The sequence below is a fragment of the Calidris pugnax genome, unplaced genomic scaffold, assembly GCF_001431845.1.
Source record: "Calidris pugnax isolate Ruff unplaced genomic scaffold, ASM143184v1 scaffold50, whole genome shotgun sequence".
Classification (NCBI taxonomy): Eukaryota; Metazoa; Chordata; class Aves; order Charadriiformes; family Scolopacidae; genus Calidris; species Calidris pugnax.
The window spans coordinates 2,629,135-2,651,014 of NW_015090780.1; the positions used below are offsets into that span (position 1 = coordinate 2,629,135).

At 42.1% G+C, this 21,880-nt stretch overlaps 1 protein-coding gene across 1 annotated transcript; it reads right to left on the minus strand.

The window, feature by feature from the left end:
• Window positions 1–2,610: 2,610 nt before the first annotated feature.
• BIRC7 (baculoviral IAP repeat containing 7) lies at window positions 2,611–21,724 on the minus strand. The gene is made up of 8 exons (XM_014957014.1): window positions 21,558–21,724; window positions 8,025–8,553; window positions 6,862–6,961; window positions 5,532–5,613; window positions 5,385–5,430; window positions 4,200–4,415; window positions 3,324–3,395; window positions 2,611–2,824 (listed from the first exon to the last, which is right to left on the minus strand). Exons 2-8 carry the CDS (start codon window positions 8,542–8,544, stop codon window positions 2,622–2,624), a joined length of 1,239 nt encoding a protein of 412 aa, XP_014812500.1. The 5' UTR covers window positions 8,545–8,553; window positions 21,558–21,724; the 3' UTR covers window positions 2,611–2,621.
• Window positions 21,725–21,880: the final 156 nt, after the last annotated feature.

Sequence of the window (21,880 nt, forward strand, 5' to 3'; positions counted from 1 at the left end):
GAACAGACAACTGATAGTTGCTGCTTTGCTACTAGTTTCATCGCTTGAGGAAGAATAAGCTCAGCCCTCTCTAAACAGCTCTGCCTAACAAAACATTACCAGTTCCCAAATTAGTCAAGACTGTACCACTACAAGTTATAAAAAAATATCCTAGTGAAACATAAGCTGCAGCACCAGTTAGAAAGCACACGTAGCAGTGTGCATACACTGTCTCTCAACGCTTTCTCCACCTCTTCCTTGATTCAGCTCATTTCTGTATTACACTCATTCCTACTTGCCCACATGATGTTCCCTGGAGGGGCAGAAAAAGGAATGGAAGAATCCATATCATCTAGTCAATGAGACAGAAGAAAACACTGATTTTACACTTCTTGGTTCCTCTAGTCAATGAGACTGAAGAAAGAAAACACTGATTTTACACTTCTTGGTTCAATACAATTTCTTTTCCTCAGAGAAAAGTGCTGCCCATCAGATGCCAGCTTTCTTTATTGGCCTTGTTTGAGAGCAACCAAAATTCAGCACAGATGGTGGAGAAAGCCCAGTTTGAGCTTTGAACAGCTGAAACATTTCACTAGTAGTTTCAGGAAGGAATTCTTCTAGATGGTAGTGTGAAGTCATGGGGTACTCTTTGAATTATTTTGAGGTCTTCATGTTTTTAACACTGTGACTCTCAAACTGACCAAGCCTCAATGATACATTTACTAATAAAACTGATCAAAACCACTTGCCAAGTGCTCTAGAGACTAAGTACCAAACCATGCACTCATCAAAATCAGTCTGATAAGAAAGAAAATAAGAGAAGCTATCATATTCCACACTTAATTACCTCCTCTGGCTTTCATTAGCAGAGCCATACACACTCTGAGAACCCCACCTCCTGCTCTGCTTGTGCTAGACCTACTCTAAGTACTGGAAGGTGATGCAGTGACCCTGTTCTGCCAGGGCAGGGACTTTGCATCTCCAGGTGCTGTGAGATGAAGGAGCAGCTGAAGGTTTTGCTCCAGCAGGTTCCCTTATCGCCAGGTCAGGAGTGCCCTCTATTGGGGACAGGCATCACTTGAGAGACGGCTGGTCAAAAAAAACCCCAACGTGTACTTGTTTCTGAAGGGACACCTTCCCACAGAAAAAACGGCTCCATCCTTTCAGATGCAGAAAAGCCACATTTTTCAAAGTGTTAAATAACAGAAGCCCCAGAAATAGGTGTTGTATGTACAGCCTCATAGCCCTGTTGCTGCTCAGGCTGGGTTCCAGCCACACTGAGCTGAAGTTTAGGAGGAAATAACACTATTCCAACACTAATCTGATTTTGGTTTCCCCTTCTCAGATTGGCACATCTACTTAAGCTTTTGCTGTTATTTACAGAGGCACAATAAAGGCAACACTAGCTTGAACCCAGACACAACACCTAGTTTTACCTGGTGAAGCAATTCTGTTCCCTATGAACCCTGCTGCCTGGCAAAGACCCACCAATCCTCTGCTGGAGCATTTCAACTGCTCAACTAGTAATTTCTCCCATCTTTCATCTCTATCTGTAGCACCGAAGGACAGACTTTCAAGTGATCTACAGCCTGCTGCCACTCCAACATCTCAGGACACCACCACACCCTCTTCCCCCAGTAGGGCATTCTACTGGAATCAAGTATTCAGACCTCTGTAAAATAAAGAAAACTTTATTCCATGAAAAAGAGCAGTTAATTTAAAAAAAAAAATATATATATATATTTCCTTTCCCCTGCAGTTGACAAGCTGTAGTATTGACAAACCTTTCTCTTTTTGGCTACATGATAGAAAATAAGAATCATCAGTTTAACCAGCAAACAGAAGTCCTGAAAAGGTAAGTTTCCATAGTAATATCCTAGTAGAACTGTATCAAACAGCCAGGGAAGAAGCTTGCAGGAGATCATCCAGTGACCCTGACCATCAAAAGAGCCTTTCACCTTCAGTCTGGGGAGGTCAGCTGAGAGTAAAGAGCTTGGAGAGTCTACTACAGGCCAGGCTTTTCTCTTAGTTATGCAGATTTGAGCATTACTGAAACATTTTGTCAATTGTTAAAAATTCAGCCAGGGGGAGGGAGGGAAGACAGCAAAAAGCTAAGAAGAAAAAGCTGGATTCTCCCTCCCCCACAATACATTGCTGCTGAGTATTCTAGTCTCCACGGAATGCATTTTATATAATAATACTCCCATTTTGACTCAGACTTACTGAAGGAAGCCATTAACCCTAGCAGAATAGTCTCTAAACAACTACTAAATGAGTGAAAGAGAACCAGAGACAGTCTACTGAAAACAGCCTTTGATTTCAACACAGAGGAGGGATTCTTTTGAGAATGCAAGAATTTGGAGAAGGAGAATCTCTGTCAACAAAAGCTGCTTTTTGGAAGACAAAAGAAACCAGCAGAGTTTTTCTGGAGCAGTCCTGCAGCAAGATCAGCAAGAGTACAGCAAACCAGCAACTCTTACTAGAAACACTGTGCATCAGAGGCACATTTAGTAAGTTTTTACGCTTATGCCAAGCTACTCTGCTAATAAGATTGCTCCAGCATCAAACTGTTTACTTATTTTCTTCCTCAGCTGCATTATGAGTTGTATAAACTTAGTCTTTCCCCTTAGGCACATCGTGGCTCAGGACATGAAAGTCCTCACACTTCCCTGGATAACTGCTCTGCAGATAGGACACAGTCTCAGACTGAGGGCACATTCTCCACAAGCAACCAGGTGGCCACAAGGAACAAACACAACAGACACATCTCTGTCCATGCACACTTTGCACATCCTTTCCTCTTGCAGGCGTCGGAGCTGTTCTTCTGTGCTCATCCGAGACTCATCTTTACCCAAAAAAAAAAAAAAGCCCAAACTGTTAGCATTTTAACAGCTCCAGAATGCCAGTCCTGCCATCTTAGAAAGTCATGCTGTAATTTGCTCATCAATTTGTTGAGAGACTGACTGAAGATGGCAACGCTACCTCTGGGGAAAGTTTCATTTAAGCTGAAAAACTACAGCTATTACAGGCTCCAGCTTCTCTATGAAAGATTTAGTGTATCTACACACGCTGGACTGAGCGGGGAGAGATATCAACATCTTTTTACTGGAATATGTGAATTATCCTGATAAACCACATTTTTTGTATAACTGTCTGCTTCACAGTGGAACTCCAGTTCCCGAGTAAGCATTTCTGTGTTCAGTTACCATTCAAGCTAGCACATATTCCCCTTCAGGACTTAAAAAAAAAAAATAAAATTTAAAAATACAATGACCACTGATACCGTTACTATAAAAATCATCCCAACTAGGGTCAATTTTACCACCACTGCCACCCCAGTGCACCTGATTTCTTTTGTTGCACAGATTGTGTTTCTTCTCTCAAACTTGATGTTTCGGTCTCCCTCTGAACGGCATCTGTATTAGCAGGAAAGAAGATGGCATTAAATGCTACCCCTTCGCTCCCTCTTCAGACAGTGTTGTTTATAAAGATGAAATATCCTGGATTTCAGTAGCTTTCAGTCAAACATCTTTACTCAGCTCTTAAATTCACACACTCAGCCTGGCGAAGCTGATGTTCTGTGGTGTTTTAGTCACTGGGTATGTTACCCTCCTTACCAAGACATGACTCCTCAAAGAGAGGAGACCACATTTTCTCCTCAAAGTGGATTTATCCATCAGACAGCAGGAGCCATCAGCTGCTCATTCCTGCTCCTGTGCTACTATTTAATCACACTTTTGGTTTTGTAGAAATCATTTTTTCCTCTGCCCTTAGCTACAGAGATGGCAGACTATGATACAGAGACAGGAGCTTTGGTAAGCTACCAGAGAAAGCCTGTGTGGAATTGTATCTTCTAATAAACTTCACTTGGCAGACTCCACAAAACAGGTAACACAAGACAGACATAAATAAGCTAAGGAGAACATATATTATCCCAACACAAAAAGAAGTATGGATATTTCTGATCAGTATGGTATTTCTGAACATACTGGAGACAGATACAGTTACTGATACCCCAGTAATCACAGCTCCTTCAGGTTTCTTTAAAGCAGAATCTCATTCTCCAGCCTCTCAAGGAAAGGCATGCTTGGGTACATTACTACTGTTAATTCCAGCCCAGGGAGGGAGAAGGCAGACCCACAAGACACCTCAGTGCTCAAGATGACATGAATAAGAGGCTAAACATCCACCTAGAGTGTGGGTGTGAGATTCAGGCATACCTCTGTTCTGCTCTGCACTGCTGCCCTCTCCCCAGTCTGGCTGGAGCAGATCAGAAACCAGCTCAGACTCAGAAAGGTCGAAGGTCCAAATCAGTATGGATTGATTCTCTACCAGGTTGGCCACCCGCATGGGGGGAAAGTCCATATCCAGGACATCCCACACTCTGGTCAACCAATTCAGAGGAGAAGCCCGTAATTGCCAATTCCTCAAAAGGTCTGTAAAGCAGTGAGCAGATGCTTTACTGAAAAGGCAGCACTTTGGGCAAAAAGTATACCACTCCCTAAAGTTGTTGTACATAAAATGGCACTTATATGTTCTAGAATATTCCTCAAGCTACCTGTATAGCTGGATCAACATCCGGATTTACAGCTTTTACTTCCAGTAATAATTCACAAGAAAGTCATCAACAGCAATTTCATAAAAGCCAAGGGACTAATTTTAGATGGTTTATTCTACTGTACCAGTGAACCAAGTCTCCCGTGTTTGGCCCCAGTCCAAAATCTTTATCTTTGTTTTCACATCCCAGAACACAAGTGTCAAAACCACTTTCATGAAGATCAAGAGGAACATCCCAATTGAAGTCTCTCCTACTTCATAATCTACCCCAACCACTCATCAGCAAAGACAGAAGTGGAAAATTCAGCTGGCAGCCTGTTCAAAAGCTTAAATCTTTCTTAAGCTCATCCTATCGGATGGGCTCTTCAAGAGAATGAGAAAAATCGTTTTCCACATTTATGGGAGCCAAATTTCACCTACTTAAATTTCCAAGAGCAACTGATGAAAGGGAATAGATTCCCAGGATCATCACTTTCATGAACAATTAGACCCTCCAGCTGGTCTCTTGTGTCCTATCAAGTATGTGTAAAATGCAATAATCTGAAAGACTCTACAGACAAACAACAACATCACGAGCATGGACAAGTCAAAGGAAGGTTAGGTGAGCACCCAGAAGTCACACAATTAGAGGTCTCTGGTCTTAGACCAAGAGGTCTCACAAGAATGAACAGTTTTGCTTCTGGTACTAGAGACCATTTCCTAAAAATAAAATGAAACAGCTTATAGAATATCAAAACATCTCACAAACACCATGTCTGCAGAGTGCACAGTAGCTGGGGTGGGGTAGAAAGAGTAAGACAAGACCACTTTCAACAGAAGACAAAACACAATGCAATTACAGCACTGACCTGAAGCAGCAGGGGAACCTTGTTCAGTCTGATCCCAGGAATCCCTCTGAAAATGTCACAAGATGGTCACATAAGAGAAAGACATGCTCAAAAGACCCCCTATTTACCAAATCCCCATCCACTATACACAAAATATTCACAACTCACTGGAGATAGCAGGGTGCTAGAAAAGGACTCCTGAACACTGCGAATAAATTCTCTTCCTCTTGACCGCAATAAAAACTCACACCTATAACCAGAAAGAATTAAATATATTAGTACAGGATCTCATGTGAAAGTAGCAGTAGTAGTCTGAATTTTAGAAGCAAAGGGTGCTATTGGGTTATAATCAAACTGCTATATTCATTAAAGAGGAGGGAATATCACTTTCCCCCCCGTCCCCCACTTCTCACATGAAGGACAATGATAAGAGGCTCATGATTCCTCCCTTAATTCAGTTTTCATGTTTGGCCCAAGATGAGCTTGGTCCTTTGAATCAAATCACAGAAAGCATGATTCAGAAAGTTCACAGAAAAACCACAAGAACTGTTACAGAAAAACATTTAGAATATAATTCTTTTTGTACCTCAGAGAACCCACAGCTGTTCTTTGATGTCAAAGATAGTAATTTTAATTGAACTTTTACATGGTAAATCTACCTGAGCTTGAACATTTGATTTTGCTTTTAAAGTGAGAGGGTCTAAATATTTAGGCTTTGCCACTTCTATTTAAAAAGAAAACTAGTTAGAGCTTAGACAGCCATCATCCAGCAGGTTTCATCATTAACAGAGAACACTCCAGTGATACATCAGCCTCTGGAGCAGAAGATGTGGCAATGCTCAAGAAGCAGCCTAAAGGGACTGAAGCCAGATGTCCTGGAGTCAGCAAACTATTGTAAGGGATAGTGTTTGCAGAGAGACACATCAACTGCTTTTTGGGGAGGGTGCAAAGGGAGATACAGGAGAGGAGAGGGAGCTGAAGATACAATGATTAAGTTTTCAGGCCAATCTTTGGTTGTTCCACGTGCAAGGGCAGAGTGGAAGGCAGGCACTTCTGGAAGACAGAAGAGACCAAGTAGCAGACCTAGAAGCAAGTTTTCTATCTTGACCCACTCCTACAATCTTAAGATGGTCTCTTGCTGTGCAACTTTGAGAATTCAGAACCCTTCTCTTGAGGTTTCAGGGATTTCCAGAAGGTTACACACTATAACAACAGCTTATGAAGTTAAATATTAAATATAATTGAACATACCTGACTAGCTTTTCATCTGCTCTAGCTATGTAGAAAAATCTAGAACAGAGCTAATAACAGAGCCTGGAAGCAGTGCTTATTACCAGTACACCACTGAGTCATTTGTCTCTCAGCTGGAGGTCTCAGCTTTTATTTCTTCATGAAAGAAGAAATCAGCATGGAATGCTTATCCCACATATCTTATGCTTATTCCAGCATAGCTTTTGGTGTTGCTACAAGGGACATTTGTCAACCAAGACTGACTTACCCTGGATACCATTTGGCATGTTCCCTCCAAGGATCATCTCCAAACGACCAGTTCCTCACGTGTCCATCACAGTAAAAACACCTCACTATATCATTTAGTCCTGAAACAGACATCAAGAGATTAATTGCTATCTGAGACACTGTATGCTCTACGAGTCCCAGGTGAGAACCTGGAGAGATTCAGCACAAAACACAGGCTACCAGACAGAACAGATGAGCACATGAGAGTTCACCAACGCTGTGCAAGTTGTATAAGGGCAGGAAATCTGATGAAAGTTGGAATTTCCAGAGCTGCAGCTGGTTGAGATGATTCCAGAGCTGGGTCACAAGCTAACAGGCAGCACACACGTGAGCACCATAGCTCCCATGTACGCACATACCTATCTAAGCCCCTCTTGCCTGCATTTAGAGTAGAGCTGTAATTAATTACACCCATAAACAGACTTTGTTTCCTAACTACAATCTGCTATCACCAGCAGCAGGCACAGTCAGATGATGGACACAGCTTCCATCCCAGTACAAGAATTTGCCAAAATACGGTCCCAGGCTACCCATCCTGCTTCTATGTTTCTCTTCACAGAGATCATAGAGAAAAAAATAAAAATAAATAAATATAAAAAATCAAAGCCAAACACAGTTAAGACTGTGTGCCCTAAGGGCAATGAAACAGTGTCCATAAAGGCTGCCAGGGAGTTTAGGTCATAGACACCAAAATCAAGCCACAGTGACAGCCAAACGGACTGACTATCTACAGGTTTCACTCAGATTTGTTTTTTTGAGAAGAGAAGGCTTCAGCACAAGACAGAGCTTATAGAAGACATGACATGCCAAGTAAGTGCCTCAAATCCTTTTAGAACTGTAAGTAATAAATAGGCTCAAAGAATCTTAAAGCACAACCTTTCCTGCCAGTAAAACATGTCACTTTTTCCACTCCTGCCAGTCAGGGAACTGACTTCCTAGCAGACCCCTCAGTAGCCAAAGAGGAGTTAACAGTGAATTCTACAGAAGCAGTGAGTGAAACAGCCCAGGCTGAAGGAAGGATGTGGTTTCTAACTACACTGCACATACCGACAAACATTTGTGCAAGCAATAGAACATAGTGACACCTTCAAAAGTTACCTTGAATAAGAGTTAAACACATTTCCCCCCCCCCTGAGTACCTACCTGTGTAAAAGAATCCTGCTCTAGCCAGTTGCTCAGGACGCACGTCAGTATATTGTGGCCAGTTCTGAAATGTAGATAGTCTCATCTCCTCCGTTTCCATCTCTGGGTATTCTGGTTCACTGGGCAGGGCTGTCTCCTCACTGTCTATCCCCTGCAAAAGGCTGAGGAACTGCCCATCCACAGTGTCAAAGATTTCCTGGAGACGAAGCATCTCTTGGTTCCCAACGTCCTCACCACAAATGAATTTACAGGAAGGGAAGGACTTCAGGTGCTCTAGTGCTGGCCAGTCACCAGGTCCCCAGTCCTTCAGGACACCACCACAGCAGAAACACTGTACTTCGTCTTTTGGCCCCACAAAGAAAAAGCCAGCCCTGACCAAGTCTCTGGCAGACACGGGTGAGGTGTCTGGCCACTGCTGGAAAGTCCTCAGCCTTCTTGCTTCATTCCTCATGCTGGAGTCAAAGAGCTGGCAGGAAGAAGCCCCGAGCTCAGTCTCCTCTGCTGGTGTCACGTCCCCCATGTTCTCGTTCTGAAAGAGGATGAGATAACCCAGAGCAATCAGCTGGATTCCGGGTGTCAGGCAGGATTCACCCGACGTTATTTGTTCCACATCCCCACGCATATTCCAGAAAGCTCCTGGTATAGACAAAGCTGAGCTTGTTTGGGAATTGCAGCCCAATCAGAGATCCGGGGCTTCTGTACTTTGCTGGTGAACTTTTGCTGAGTCCTCACTAGTGTCTGAGGGGAAGAGACCAGCACTTTCCCAGCCCTTCTGCCAATTTACTAGAAAAATACTCATGGGAACAGAGAGTGGAAGAGGAGGGCAAAATCCATGCTGCCTCCCTAGTTGAGCCAATCCAGCTCTGAGCATCTGATCTGTGTGATAAATCCCCTGTCATTTTGCTCAGTCTTAAAAGGTTTACTGTTTAAAAAGGTTGGTTTTTTTTTCCTTCCCTAACAACAGATTTAAGAAGGCATGCCATAAAAAAATTGAGAACTGCTACACCCAAACAAGTAGTGTCTTATAACGTTCAGTTTACAGCCAAATACTGCACAGAATATCAGTAGATTTTTCATAGCCTTATTATGCTAATAAACAGTGAATATACAGAAATGCCTCTATAAAAGATAATTTCTTTTATAGAAATAAGATAATTTCTCTGGACCACCTGAACAGCAGCTCCTCTGCAGTAAACAGTCACAGAGACTGTTACGAGGCACTCAGGCCACCAGCATCTCTCAAGTACTGTTCCTCTTAAAGTTAAGTGCAGCAGTGTGTTTAGGGACAAGAACTTACAGGGTATTTTAAGACCCATAAGCAGAGTTAACAAATCCATCCTTCACAGGGAGTACACATTTAGTGAGAGTTTAAAAGCAAAGGCAAGCTTGCCCAACCACAAGCCTCTCATAGTAAGAGGTAGCAAAGCAGAGAAAGTGCATTAGGAGCTAGAATTTTCTTCTATAATCACAGCCACAGAAACCAGAGTTGTAGGAAAAGAACGCTCTAAAAGTTTGGCTTAGAAACTACACTTCATTTAATATAATAAAATAGTTACTCAAGAACTGTGTCACTGGTATGAAGAAAAATCCATATAAAAAGAAAAAACCTCCTATTAGTTAGTGACACAGAGCAGAATTACAGCCCAAGCAAACTCACAAGCATGCAGTTTTTTAGCCTGCACAGCAGATTTTGCTCTCAGAACACAGAGAAGCAACACAGCGACTTATTCATCAGGCAGAGCTCCACAGTATTAGTGTTGCTCTCATCCTGGGTCCTAACAAAAAGAACTATTACTCTTGAGCTACCACAAAGGCTGTTTTTTTCACCCAGAAGGTAACCAAGTTATCTCAGCCTACTTCCACTTCGGGAGCACACATCAGAGCCACCTTCACAGAAAAACACAAAGAAAGAAAATTAGTTTTTCTACCCAAAAGCTTAACAGCCAAATCAGGCTTTTTTTTTTTTTTTGTTAAATAAGAGATACAACATAGGAGACCAAAAATATTCATCTTTTTGTTTATGAAGAAACCCATTATGGTTTACCTGCATTAAAGACATTGATATACTCTGCAGAAGATCCATTAATTCAATTATTAAAGCTCTCCAAACCTGACTGATACCTTACATAAAACTACTAAACACTGATATTCTCCAACAATTCACTGCTTAGACCTACATAGCGATACACTTCCAAAACAACATTACAGCTAATATCAACAATTCCTTATTACCACAATAAGAACTTTAAAAAAAAAAAAAAGACAGAAATTTACCTGTAAATTTCCAAACACTAAAAAACCAAAACACTTGCAAGAGCTAAGATTCTCCCAAACCCACAAGCTGCCCTCCTCTCTTCTACACAACACAGATGTCTCCTCCTCAAAGCAGCAGAAACTCATCCACTATGTAAGTGCTCCCACCTGAGAGAGGCCATTTCTAATCCTTCGTTTTCCCTGATTGGTTGGGTTTGTGCTCAAGTTCTCCCCTGGCAAATTTCATTGTAGTAAATGAGAGACACCTGGGAAAGATACAAAGTTCAACTCAAACTTCCTCCAGAAAAGCAACTGTTTGAGCCCCAAAAAAAAGAAATAAGCCAGAAAAAGAAAGAACCCAGCTTTGGGATGTTGTTGAAACCCAGCAGAGCGTCCTGACTCCTATGACATGGTGCTCACAATCGTCCTGTTGTACTGTAGCACCTTTGCTACTGCATCCATGATTTTTTCTTTAATTTCAATTGATATAATAACAGAACTTAACACAATCATATTCTCAAAGAAGACTGTCCATTTAAACATGATTCTATTCCTTTGCCTTCCTGCGGTCACAATTCAGAATGAAGGATTTTAAGGGTCATTTTGAAAGGTGCCATTACTTGAAAATGCATTTTCCTCTACCACTTTTCTGCCAGAGACAACGAATGCAGCTTATTCTAAACTATGTGCTTGACAAAAACATAAGTTCTCCGTGTTAACTTAAGAACACAGGTGATTTAGGTTTGTAAAAAATGATAAATTAGGACTTTTCTTTTAAGGAAAAAGATCCATGTCCCTTTAATTAAAAAGAACAGTGTTGGAACTTTTTTTTTTTTCAATTAAATGCATGTTAATGAAAATCCCTGAGCAGCAGAGGGCAGTGCTTATATACAGAACTTACAGAATCTTGTTCTTTTTTTTTTGTCTGAAATGAATTTATATGTAATTGCACATTATTTTCTGCTCCACACATCCTGTTCTTTAAAAGTCTATATTGATTTTTGAAGAATGTGTCCTAAAAGTATAAGACACAGAGTTACCCAGATCCTTCTTATGGAGGCTGTTTGGGGCCTCTGCTGGTGGGTTGTACCGATTCACCCGTTAATAGGTAAGAATGATGGACAGTTCTGATTGTGTGAAGCATTTTACAAGCAGTGACCTCATCTGGGACTGCTTAGAACCACCTTCCTTCTCAAATGGGATCTCAGGAGGTGTTGGGAATGTGGCAGGCTCCTTGATCCACCTTCCTCAGAGCCAAGCCATGGCTCACCAGCTGCCTCCAAGCAGCACTGGGACAATTTCATGCAAAATTTAAGAACTCTGCCAATGGCAAAGGGCAGCATGACATCCCATAGCGTTGTGCTAAAGATGTGCTGAATTGCCAAGCCCCCACAATTCCAGTTGTTCAACGAAAAGCTGCATAAATGCTCACAGGAAAGGAAAGGCAGTTAATTCTAACTTCATTTTACAAAATCTGACCGATTCTGTCTGTGATTATTAAGATTGTTTGGTTTACGTAATGTTCTTTCATCGTGTAAGCGTCAAGACAGGTTTAAGGGTGGTTTTCATAGAATCACAGAATGGTTTTGGTTGGAAGGGACCTTACAGATCATCCAGTGCCACCCCCTGCCCTGGGCAGGGACACCTCCCACCAGAGCAGGTTGCTCCAAGCCCCATCCAGCCTGGCCTTGAACCCCTCCAGGGATGGGGCAGCCACAGCTTCTCTGGGCCACCTTCTCTTTTTCCGTGGGGATACACCCATGTGATTTTGGGGGGAACATTTCCCCATCTTCTCTTTTTCCATGGTGAAACCCCCATGTGATTTTGGGGGGAACATTTCCCCAACAAAGGAAAGCTCAGAAGGAGCAGTGAGATGACTGTAACAGCAGAAGATGAAGTGACACCAAGTCTGGTGCTGAGAGCAATTAAAAATAAGTCAACATGGAGAAATGATGGGGTTTTATTTTAGCGATTACCTAAGGATTCAAATCTTTCAATCTCCTCCCCTAATTCTTTCTTCTGGCCTCCACTGCCACAACATCTGACCGCCTCAAAGCTTTCTCTATTGCAATACTTAGGAATAGCTAAACCGCAGCTTGCAACGTGATTCATGAAAGTGTTTAGAATCAAACACTATTAATATCCCGGCCCACAGGAACTGAGCACAGCACATATCAAAAGAAAAATCTGCAAAGCACAGCAGATACTAAAAAAATCAATAGAAGAACTGACCTTAAAATCCTACCGTGATTTGAAAAAAAAAAGCAAACCAACACGATAGTTCCTTGGAACAAGGAAAATTAAAGTGTTTCTGCCACAAGGCATATGTTTTATACTGTTTCATAACTTCATTATTTCAGTGTCCTGCTTATTATAAAGAATATTTCTGCTATAGTAGAGTGGGTTGCAAACAGTTCGATGCTTTTGAAATAGGTAACTGTTTGTAGAAAACAGCTTATTTTTTCTTTTTCTAAATGGCTTTTGGAGGAAAAATTTGAGTTCCTTTTTCAAGGGTCTTATTTTCTCTTTATTTGGTTAGAGGGTTGAGCTGCAGCACAGGGATGAGGAGGGAGAATTCGGAGAGAACTGGATGGGTAAGTACAACTCCCACAGTGAGGGTGGAAAAGGGGAATGATACTCCCCATCTTCCTCCCTTTCTGAGCAGCATCTGGCTGGTTTCCCCAAAGATCAGTTGTGCTTCTCCTTCCTCTCTGTTCCTGCCTCTCCCTCTCACCGACTCCTGTCATTTCCCAACTCCTGATTCTGACACAGAGGAGCCTCACGCCTGTGCTCTGCTCCCTCTCCCTGCTCAAAGCCTGGCAGGAGGGACAGGAACAGGAGACAAGTAGCCTCATGTAAACTGGGTGGCATCGCTGTTCCAAATTGTTCACAACTAAAACTACCCACTCTTCAGAAGAGATTGTTATCAGCTTGTGACAAAAGTACATTCCACCATTCAGCCATTAATTGCCTTTAAAGAAGGATTTGTCAGGCATTGTTACGACTTAAATGGAGCTCATCTTACTTTTTAATTGGTGGAAAATCAGCCACCAAGGATCACGGAACACTTGATTTTCCAATTAAATTCTGCCACAGTTTGGAACATGTTTTTATTGTAGCGAGATGTGCCCAGGCTGCCTCAATATTGTTTGGATGACAGGCAGAAAGATCTATTCTTGAGCTATTCACACTCGGAATCATCTGGTTTTCTCCATGCAAGTTGGCTCGGAATAGGTTTATTTTGTCCCTGTATCAATAATCAATAGCAAGATTGAAAGATGAGGAAGAAAGACAACAGACCAACCTGAAGGACATTGCAAAAAGCTGAAGTCAATCTCTATCTAATAAGTAAGCAAAGAGAGACTGACCTTACAATTTAATGGAAACTACATGATAGCAGCACGGAAGAATTGCTGATGATAAAGACCAAGAGGGAGACACGGGTGAGTCCCTGCGATCAGTTATTGCTCAGTTGAGATCCTTGTTACAGCTTTTAAATGAAGTTGCAAAGAGCAGCACGTGTGATGATGTCATCAGAGGCTGTCTGTTCGCAGGCCATGCTCTTTCCATATGATTTCCCTTCTTGGGGTTTCACAAACAACATCTCAGTGACATGAAAAGCAGGAAAGAAGAACAGCTACTATTCCTCTGGGTGTCTGCTTTTATCTTTCACCCTAAATTGATGGAAATTAAAATTGGATCCTTGTTCTGGTTAAGTTCCACAGGTGTGTGGGGTGCAGGAGGGAGATGATTCCAGCCTGGCAATGTTTGATTTTACGCCCCTGCTTGTAGCAGATGGGCCTGCAGAAAAATCCTGTAAAATCGAAATTTGAAAAAAGAAAAGTATTCTGTAGTTTACACGTGAACTCTTCTGAGATTTCAGAGAGTGTTTGCAAAGGAAGAAAAAGATACCTGTAACTTTTTCTTATACTGGAAGAACATACCATCATGTTTCTCTCGAAAAAAGCCAAAAAAACCAAAAAAAAACAACCCTGCATCATTGGTTGGAAGGGACCTTACAGATCATCCAGTGCCACCCCCTGCCCTGGGCAGGGACACCTCCCACCAGAGCAGGTTGCTCCAAGCCCCATCCAGCCTGGCCTTGAACCCCTCCAGGGATGGGGCAGCCACAGCTTCTCTGGGCCACCTTCTCTTTTTCCGTGGGGATACACCCATGTGATTTTGGGGGGAACATTTCCCCAACAAAGGAAAGCTCAGAAGGAGCAGTGAGATGACTGTAACAGCAGAAGATGAAGTGACACCAAGTCTGGTGCTGAGAGCAATTAAAAATAAGTCAACATGGAGAAATGATGGGGTTTTATTTTAGCGATTACCTAAGGATTCAAATCTTTCAGTCTCCTCCCCTAATTCTTTCTTCTGGCCTCCACTGCCACAACATCTGACCGCCTCAAAGCTTTCTCTATTGCAATACTTAGGAATAGCTAAACCGCAGCTTGCAACGTGATTCATGAAAGTGTTTAGAATCAAACACTATTAATATCCCGGCCCACAGGAACTGAGCACAGCACATATCAAAAGAAAAATCTGCAAAGCACAGCAGATACTCAAAAAATCAATAGAAGAACTGACCTTAAAATCCTACCGTGATTTGAAAAAAAAAAGCAAACCAACACGATAGTTCCTTGGAACAAGGAAAATTAAAGTGTTTCTGCCACAAGGCATATGTTTTATACTGTTTCATAACTTCATTATTTCAGTGTCCTGCTTATTATAAAGAATATTTCTGCTATAGTAGAGTGGGTTGCAAACAGTTCGATGCTTTTGAAATAGGTAACTGTTTGTAGAAAACAGCTTATTTTTTCTTTTTCTAAATGGCTTTTGGAGGAAAAATTTGAGTTCCTTTTTCAAGGGTCTTATTTTCTCTTTATTTGGTTAGAGGGTTGAGCTGCAGCACAGGGATGAGGAGGGAGAATTCGGAGAGAACTGGATGGGTAAGTACAACTCCCACAGTGAGGGTGGAAAAGGGGAATGATACTCCCCATCTTCCTCCCTTTCTGAGCAGCATCTGGCTGGTTTCCCCAAAGATTAGTTGCGCTTCTCCTTCCTCTCTGTTCCTGCCTCTCCCTCTCACTGACTCCTGTCATTTCCCAACTCCTGATTCTGACACAGAGGAGCCTCACGCCTGTGCTCTGCTCCCTCTCCCTGCCCAAAGCCTGGCAGGAGGGACAGGAACAGGAGACAAGTAGCCTCATGTAAACTGGGTGGCATCGCTGTTCCAAATTGTTCACAACTAAAACTACCCACTCTTCAGAAGAGATTGTTATCAGCTTGTGACAAAAGTACATTCCACCATTCAGCCATTAATTGCCTTTAAAGAAGGATTTGTCAGGCATTGTTACGACTTAAATGGAGCTCATCTTACTTTTTAATTGGTGGAAAATCAGCCACCAAGGATCACGGAACACTTGATTTTCCAATTAAATTCTGCCACAGTTTGGAACATGTTTTTATTGTAGCGAGATGTGCCCAGGCTGCCTCAATATTGTTTGGATGACAGGCAGAAAGATCTATTCTTGAGCTATTCACACTCGGAATCATCTGGTTTTCTCCATGCAAGTTGGCTCGGAATAGGTTTATTTTGTCCCTGTATCAATAATCAATAGCAAGATTGAAAGATGAGGAAGAAAGACAACAGACCAACCTGAAGGACATTGCAAAAAGCTGAAGTCAATCTCTATCTAATAAGTAAGCAAAGAGAGACTGACCTTACAATTTAATGGAAACTACATGATAGCAGCACGGAAGAATTGCTGATGATAAAGACCAAGAGGGAGACACGGGTGAGTCCCTGCGATCAGTTATTGCTCAGTTGAGATCCTTGTTACAGCTTTTAAATGAAGTTGCAAAGAGCAGCACGTGTGATGATGTCATCAGAGGCTGTCTGTTCGCAGGCCACACTCTTTCCATATGATTTCCCTTCTCGGGTTTTCACAAACATCTCAGTGACATGAAAAGCAGGAGAGAAGAACAGCTACTATTTCTCTGGGTGTCTGCTTTTATCTTTCACCCTAAATTGATGGAAATTAAAATTGGATCCTTGTTCTGGTTAAGTTCCACAGGTGTGTGGGGTGCAGGAGGGAGATGATTCCAGCCTGGCAATGTTTGATTTTACGCCCCTGCTTGTAGCAGATGGGCCTGCAGAAAAATCCTGTAAAATCGAAATTTGAAAAAAGAAAAGTATTCTGTAGTTTACACGTGAACTCTTCTGAGATTTCAGAGAGTGTTTGCAAAGGAAGAAAAAGATACCTGTCCATGTTTGTCTCAAAAAAAGCCAAAACAAACAAAAAAACCAACTCCTGTGTCACTGCCCAGGTTACAGTGTTATACTCTGAGAGTACCCTGAGTTGATGTAATTCTGAATAACGCCTCTTTCCTATATCCCTCAACTAAGACTTCTCATCTCACTGGTTTTGTTTCTCAAAGATTGAGTACTGCTCACTGGATAGACAAAATCATTCTCAAAGTTAGGAGGAAGAAGCAATAACTCACATTTTCCTAATGAAAGGAAAAAAAAAAGGTTACACAAACATGGACTTAGGCATGTACATATCTGTACACACCTGACACGCCCTGTCAAAGGAATGACCCTACTCTATCTAATAAGTAAGCAAAGAGAGACTGACCTTACAATTTAATGGAAACTACATGATAGCAGCACGGAAGAATTGCTGATGATAAAGACCAAGAGGGAGACACGGGTGAGTCCCTGCGATCAGTCATTGCTCAATTGAGGTCCTCGTTACAGCTTTTCAATGAAGTTGCAAAGAGCAGCACGTGTGATGATGTCATCAGAGGCTGTCTGTTCGCAGGCCACACTCTTTCCATATGATTTCCCTTCTCGGGTTTTCACAAACATCTCAGTGACATGAAAAGCAGGAGAGAAGAACAGCTACTATTTCTCTGGGTGTCTGCTTTTATCTTTCACCCTAAATTGATGGAAATTAAAATTGGATCCTTGTTCTGGTTAAGTTCCACAGGTGTGTGGGGTGCAGGAGGGAGATGATTCCAGCCTGGCAATGTTTGATTTTACGCCCCTGCTTGTAGCAGATGGGCCTGCAGAAAAATCCTGTAAAATCGAAATTTGAAAAAAGAAAAGTATTCTGTAGTTTACACGTGAACTCTTCTGAGATTTCAGAGAGTGTTTGCAAAGGAAGAAACTTTTTCTTATACTGGAAGAACATACCATCATGTTTCTCTCGAAAAAAGCCAAAAAAACCAAAAAAAAACAACCCTGCATCACCCCCTAGGTTACAGTGTTACACTCCGAGAGTACCCTGAGTTGATGTAATTCTGAATTATTGCTCAGTTGAGATCCTTGTTACAGCTTTTAAATGAAGTTGCAAAGAGCAGCACGTGTGATGATGTCATCAGAGGCTGTCTGTTCGCAGGCCATGCTCTTTCCATATGATTTCCCTTCTTGGGGTTTCACAAACAACATCTCAGTGACATGAAAAGCAGGAAAGAAGAACAGCTACTATTCCTCTGGGTGTCTGCTTTTATCTTTCACCCTAAATTGATGGAAATTAAAATTGGATCCTTGTTCTGGTTAAGTTCCACAGGTGTGTGGGGTGCAGGAGGGAGATGATTCCAGCCTGGCAATGTTTGATTTTACGCCCCTGCTTGTAGCAGATGGGCCTGCAGAAAAATCCTGTAAAATCGAAATTTGAAAAAAGAAAAGTATTCTGTAGTTTACACGTGAACTCTTCTGAGATTTCAGAGAGTGTTTGCAAAGGAAGAAACTTTTTCTTATACTGGAAGAACATACCACCATGTTTGTCTCAAAAAAAGCCAAAACAAACAAAAAAACCAACTCCTGTGTCACTGCCCAGGTTACAGTGTTATACTCTGAGAGTACCCTGAGTTGATGTAATTCTGAATAACGCCTCTTTCCTATATCCCTCAACTAAGACTTCTCATCTCACTGGTTTTGTTTCTCAAAGATTGAGTACTGCTCACTGGATAGACAAAATCATTCTCAAAGTTAGGAGGAAGAAGCAATAACTCACATTTTCCTAATGAAAGGAAAAAAAAAAGGTTACACAAACATGGACTTAGGCATGTACATATCTGTACACACCTGACACGCCCTGTCTTTGCATGTACAATAACAGGTAGAGCTGAACAGCTGTATTCCCTGTAAATACCTTAGGATGCTGAAGCAAACAGAGTTCTAACATTCTGCCTACATACACTCATGGCTGGGATGATTCATAGTCACATCGTTTCTATATCAAGACTGGTGAACATCCGCGATCACATGGACTTCAGAAAGATACCTGTAACTTTTTCTTATACTGGAAGAACATACCATCATGTTTCTCTCGAAAAAAGCCAAAAAAACCAAAAAAAAACAACCCTGCATCACCCCCTAGGTTACAGTGTTACACTCCGAGAGTACCCTGAGTTGATGTAATTCTGAATAATGCCTCTTTCCTATATCCTTCAACTAAGACTTCTCATCTCACTGGCTTTGTTTCTAAAAGATTGAGTACTGTTCACTGGATAGACAAAATCATTCTCAAAGTTAGGAGGAAGAAGCAATAACTCACATTTTCCTAATGAAAGGAAAAAAAAAAAAGTTCATAGGCATGTACATATCTGTACACACCTGACACGCCCTGTCTTTGCATGTACAATAACAGGTAGAGCTGAACAGCTGTATTCCCTGTAAATACCTTAGGATGCTGAAGCAAACAGAGTTCTAACATTCTGCCTACATACACTCATGGCTGGGATGATTCATAGTCACATCGTTTCTATATCAAGACTGGTGAACATCCGCGATCACATGGACTTCAGAGCAGCACCCAGCACCCGAGTACCCAGGACAAGCCCTTCCCTTTCCCTTCCAGAGAGACGTTCCACTCTCTAGCCAGGCTGCTCCCCTTTTTTCTCACATCTGTTTTTGAAGTGCTGCTCTTATTAGGAGGAAGAAGCAATAACTCACATTTTCCTAATGAAAGGAAAAAAAAAAAAGTTTGATGTCATCAGAGGCTGTCTGTTCGCAGGCCACACTCTTTCCATATGATTGAAGAACCCAAAGCGCCTCCAGGTGCTGAGAATTAATGGAATACTCCTCCTTCCTTTCCTCTAGATGACTGATCAGTAAAAGAACGAAAGAAAGCGGACTATTCATTTCAGATGTTTTATTAGAATAATAAATACAAACTCAAACTAACAATTTTGAAATACGTGGAGGAGACTCTGGTTTTTACTTTATCTAAAGGAAAGGATGATTGCATTGTTTAGTATCTTTCATAAGGATTAGAATTGGCCACTTCTCTTAAGCCAGCCTTTCCAGCTCATCCAGGGACTCCCAAGAGCACAGACCTACTGACTTCGTCCACAGCTACACTGCATGGCAAACGCAATTAAGATAAAACCTGTAGATTTTTAGTTGCTACCTAAGCCAAACAAAGAACCCGAAGTGCCTCCAGGTGCTGAGGATTAATGGAATACTCCTCCTTCCTTTCCTCTAGATGACTGATCAGTAAAAGAACGAAAGAAAGCGGACTATTCATTTCAGATGTTTTATTAGAATAATAAATACAAACTCAAACTAACAATTTTGAAATACGTGAACACAGAGGAGACTCTGGTTTTGACTTTATCTAAAGGAAAGGATGATTGCATTGTTTAGTATCTTTCATAAGGATTAGAATTGGCCACTTTTACCCCCAAAATTAAGCATGGAAATGTTACAAGACTTTGTAATGTCTGGAACTACTGTCTGGTATGGCAGAGCCTGAACCGCTTTGGTCAGAGCTCTAGCTGCTTGTGAATGAGACTGGATACAACCAGCACACTGGTTGGTACTGGGCCCAGTTTGGGCACTTTGGTCAGAGCTCTAGCTGCTTGTGAACGCAGAAATGAGACTGGATACAACCATCACACTGGTTGGTACTGGGCCCAGTTTGGGCCTCAAGTTATTACCTCAGGCAATAACACAATATATCATACACATGTTGAAGGCCTGGTTTTGATTCATCTTTCTCTCAAATATGTTCTTATCTTGCTTATACTTAGAAACTCTAAACGGTGTACGTGTCAAGAAACCTACACAAGATGGATGTTCAAAGCCAAGAGACCAAACCAAATCTCTGCAGGCATTTTTATACCTTCAAGAAAAAAAATTAGGTTTCTGGCCAATTTAAGGACAATTATTTCCATTCTCCCAACAGATATCAGAAACCTATGCAACACGTTAAAAGATAATCTCGGTGACACATTGTTAACCAATGAAAATTCTTTGTCACAAATCCACTTACTGCACCAGTTTCCAAAGAAGTCAAAAGAAATTATATTCTACAAATCTCATTTAGTTGCTACCCTCCAGTGCCAGTGTTGTTTAGAAGCACTGCAATGACATTGTTGTTTGCTGTGACATAAGAAGCTCCCAGTTCACCATACGTTAATCCAGTGACTATCGTTTTACCATGCTTCTAAGTCAGCAATACACTAAGGCCTCTGGGTGTTACCATAAAACATGTAATAAGAAAGAAAAAACACATTGATTTCTGTTTCACTACAAAACATCTATGATTTGGTCATCAGAACTCAAAGAGATTTGAGGCAGATGGTCACAGAAGTTTGAGTATCTATGATTATTATTATAAACTGCAGGACCTTGGGGACAGCAGGAACTGCCCTTTTCTTCTGTGCAGCACCTACAAACTGTATTTGGCCAAAGGAACCCAAGCAGGACCTACAAACTGTGAAGAAGGAGCAACAGTTGTGCTCATTAGATATTCCACCCATTTAGAGAAAAATAAAGAAACAAACAAAACCCCAACCCACTATGTACAAGAAGCAGAAATACAATCATTAATGAGGTAGAATTCAAATACTAGAAATAAATGGGCGTTTGCTGTCATTGCTTCTATTTATGTAGAATTAAAGCAGGTTTCTACATGAAGTCACAAGGATATGCCTACTCAATGTATATTTTTACACGCTTTTGCATAGTTTCTTCCTGCTGTATGAATGCATACTTTTAATCTCACTTCTCCTTAAGCGAGCCCTCCCTAAAAATTACAAAGATGCCATTTTGGCATAAAGCTGCACAAAATGACCCCAACTCGAACTGCTTATTCAATACTGCTTCATTTTGTCACTTTCCCTGGGAAGGGTGCACAGGTCAATGACCCCGAAACCCGCTAGTTTGACCCTGCTGAAACTGACATAACCCATTCTAAGGGGGCCAAATTTTCACCCAGGTTCGGCAAAACAGCAGCCGGAAGGAAAATAAAATGAATTAACCTGATAAAAAACTGCGGCCAGCAGTCAGGCTGGTGGCGATCCCCGGCCAGAGGATCCCAGCCGCAGGCCCCAGGGCCGGATCCGCGCGGCCTTGCGGGCTGCTCTGAGGGGAGACCGGCCCTCGGGCGGCGCCTGGGCCTGCACGGCCGAGCCTGCGGGCCAGGAGGCTGCTGTACAGCCCGGCAGAGGCCGAGAGAGGGAAGGAGAAGGGGATCGGGGAAGATGGAAGGGGCCGGAGAAGCGGGAAGGGCCGCCCGGGCCCGCCCGTCCCCTCAGCCCGCCGCCCGCCCGCGCACGCGCGGCAGCTCCGCGCGCCTTCCTCC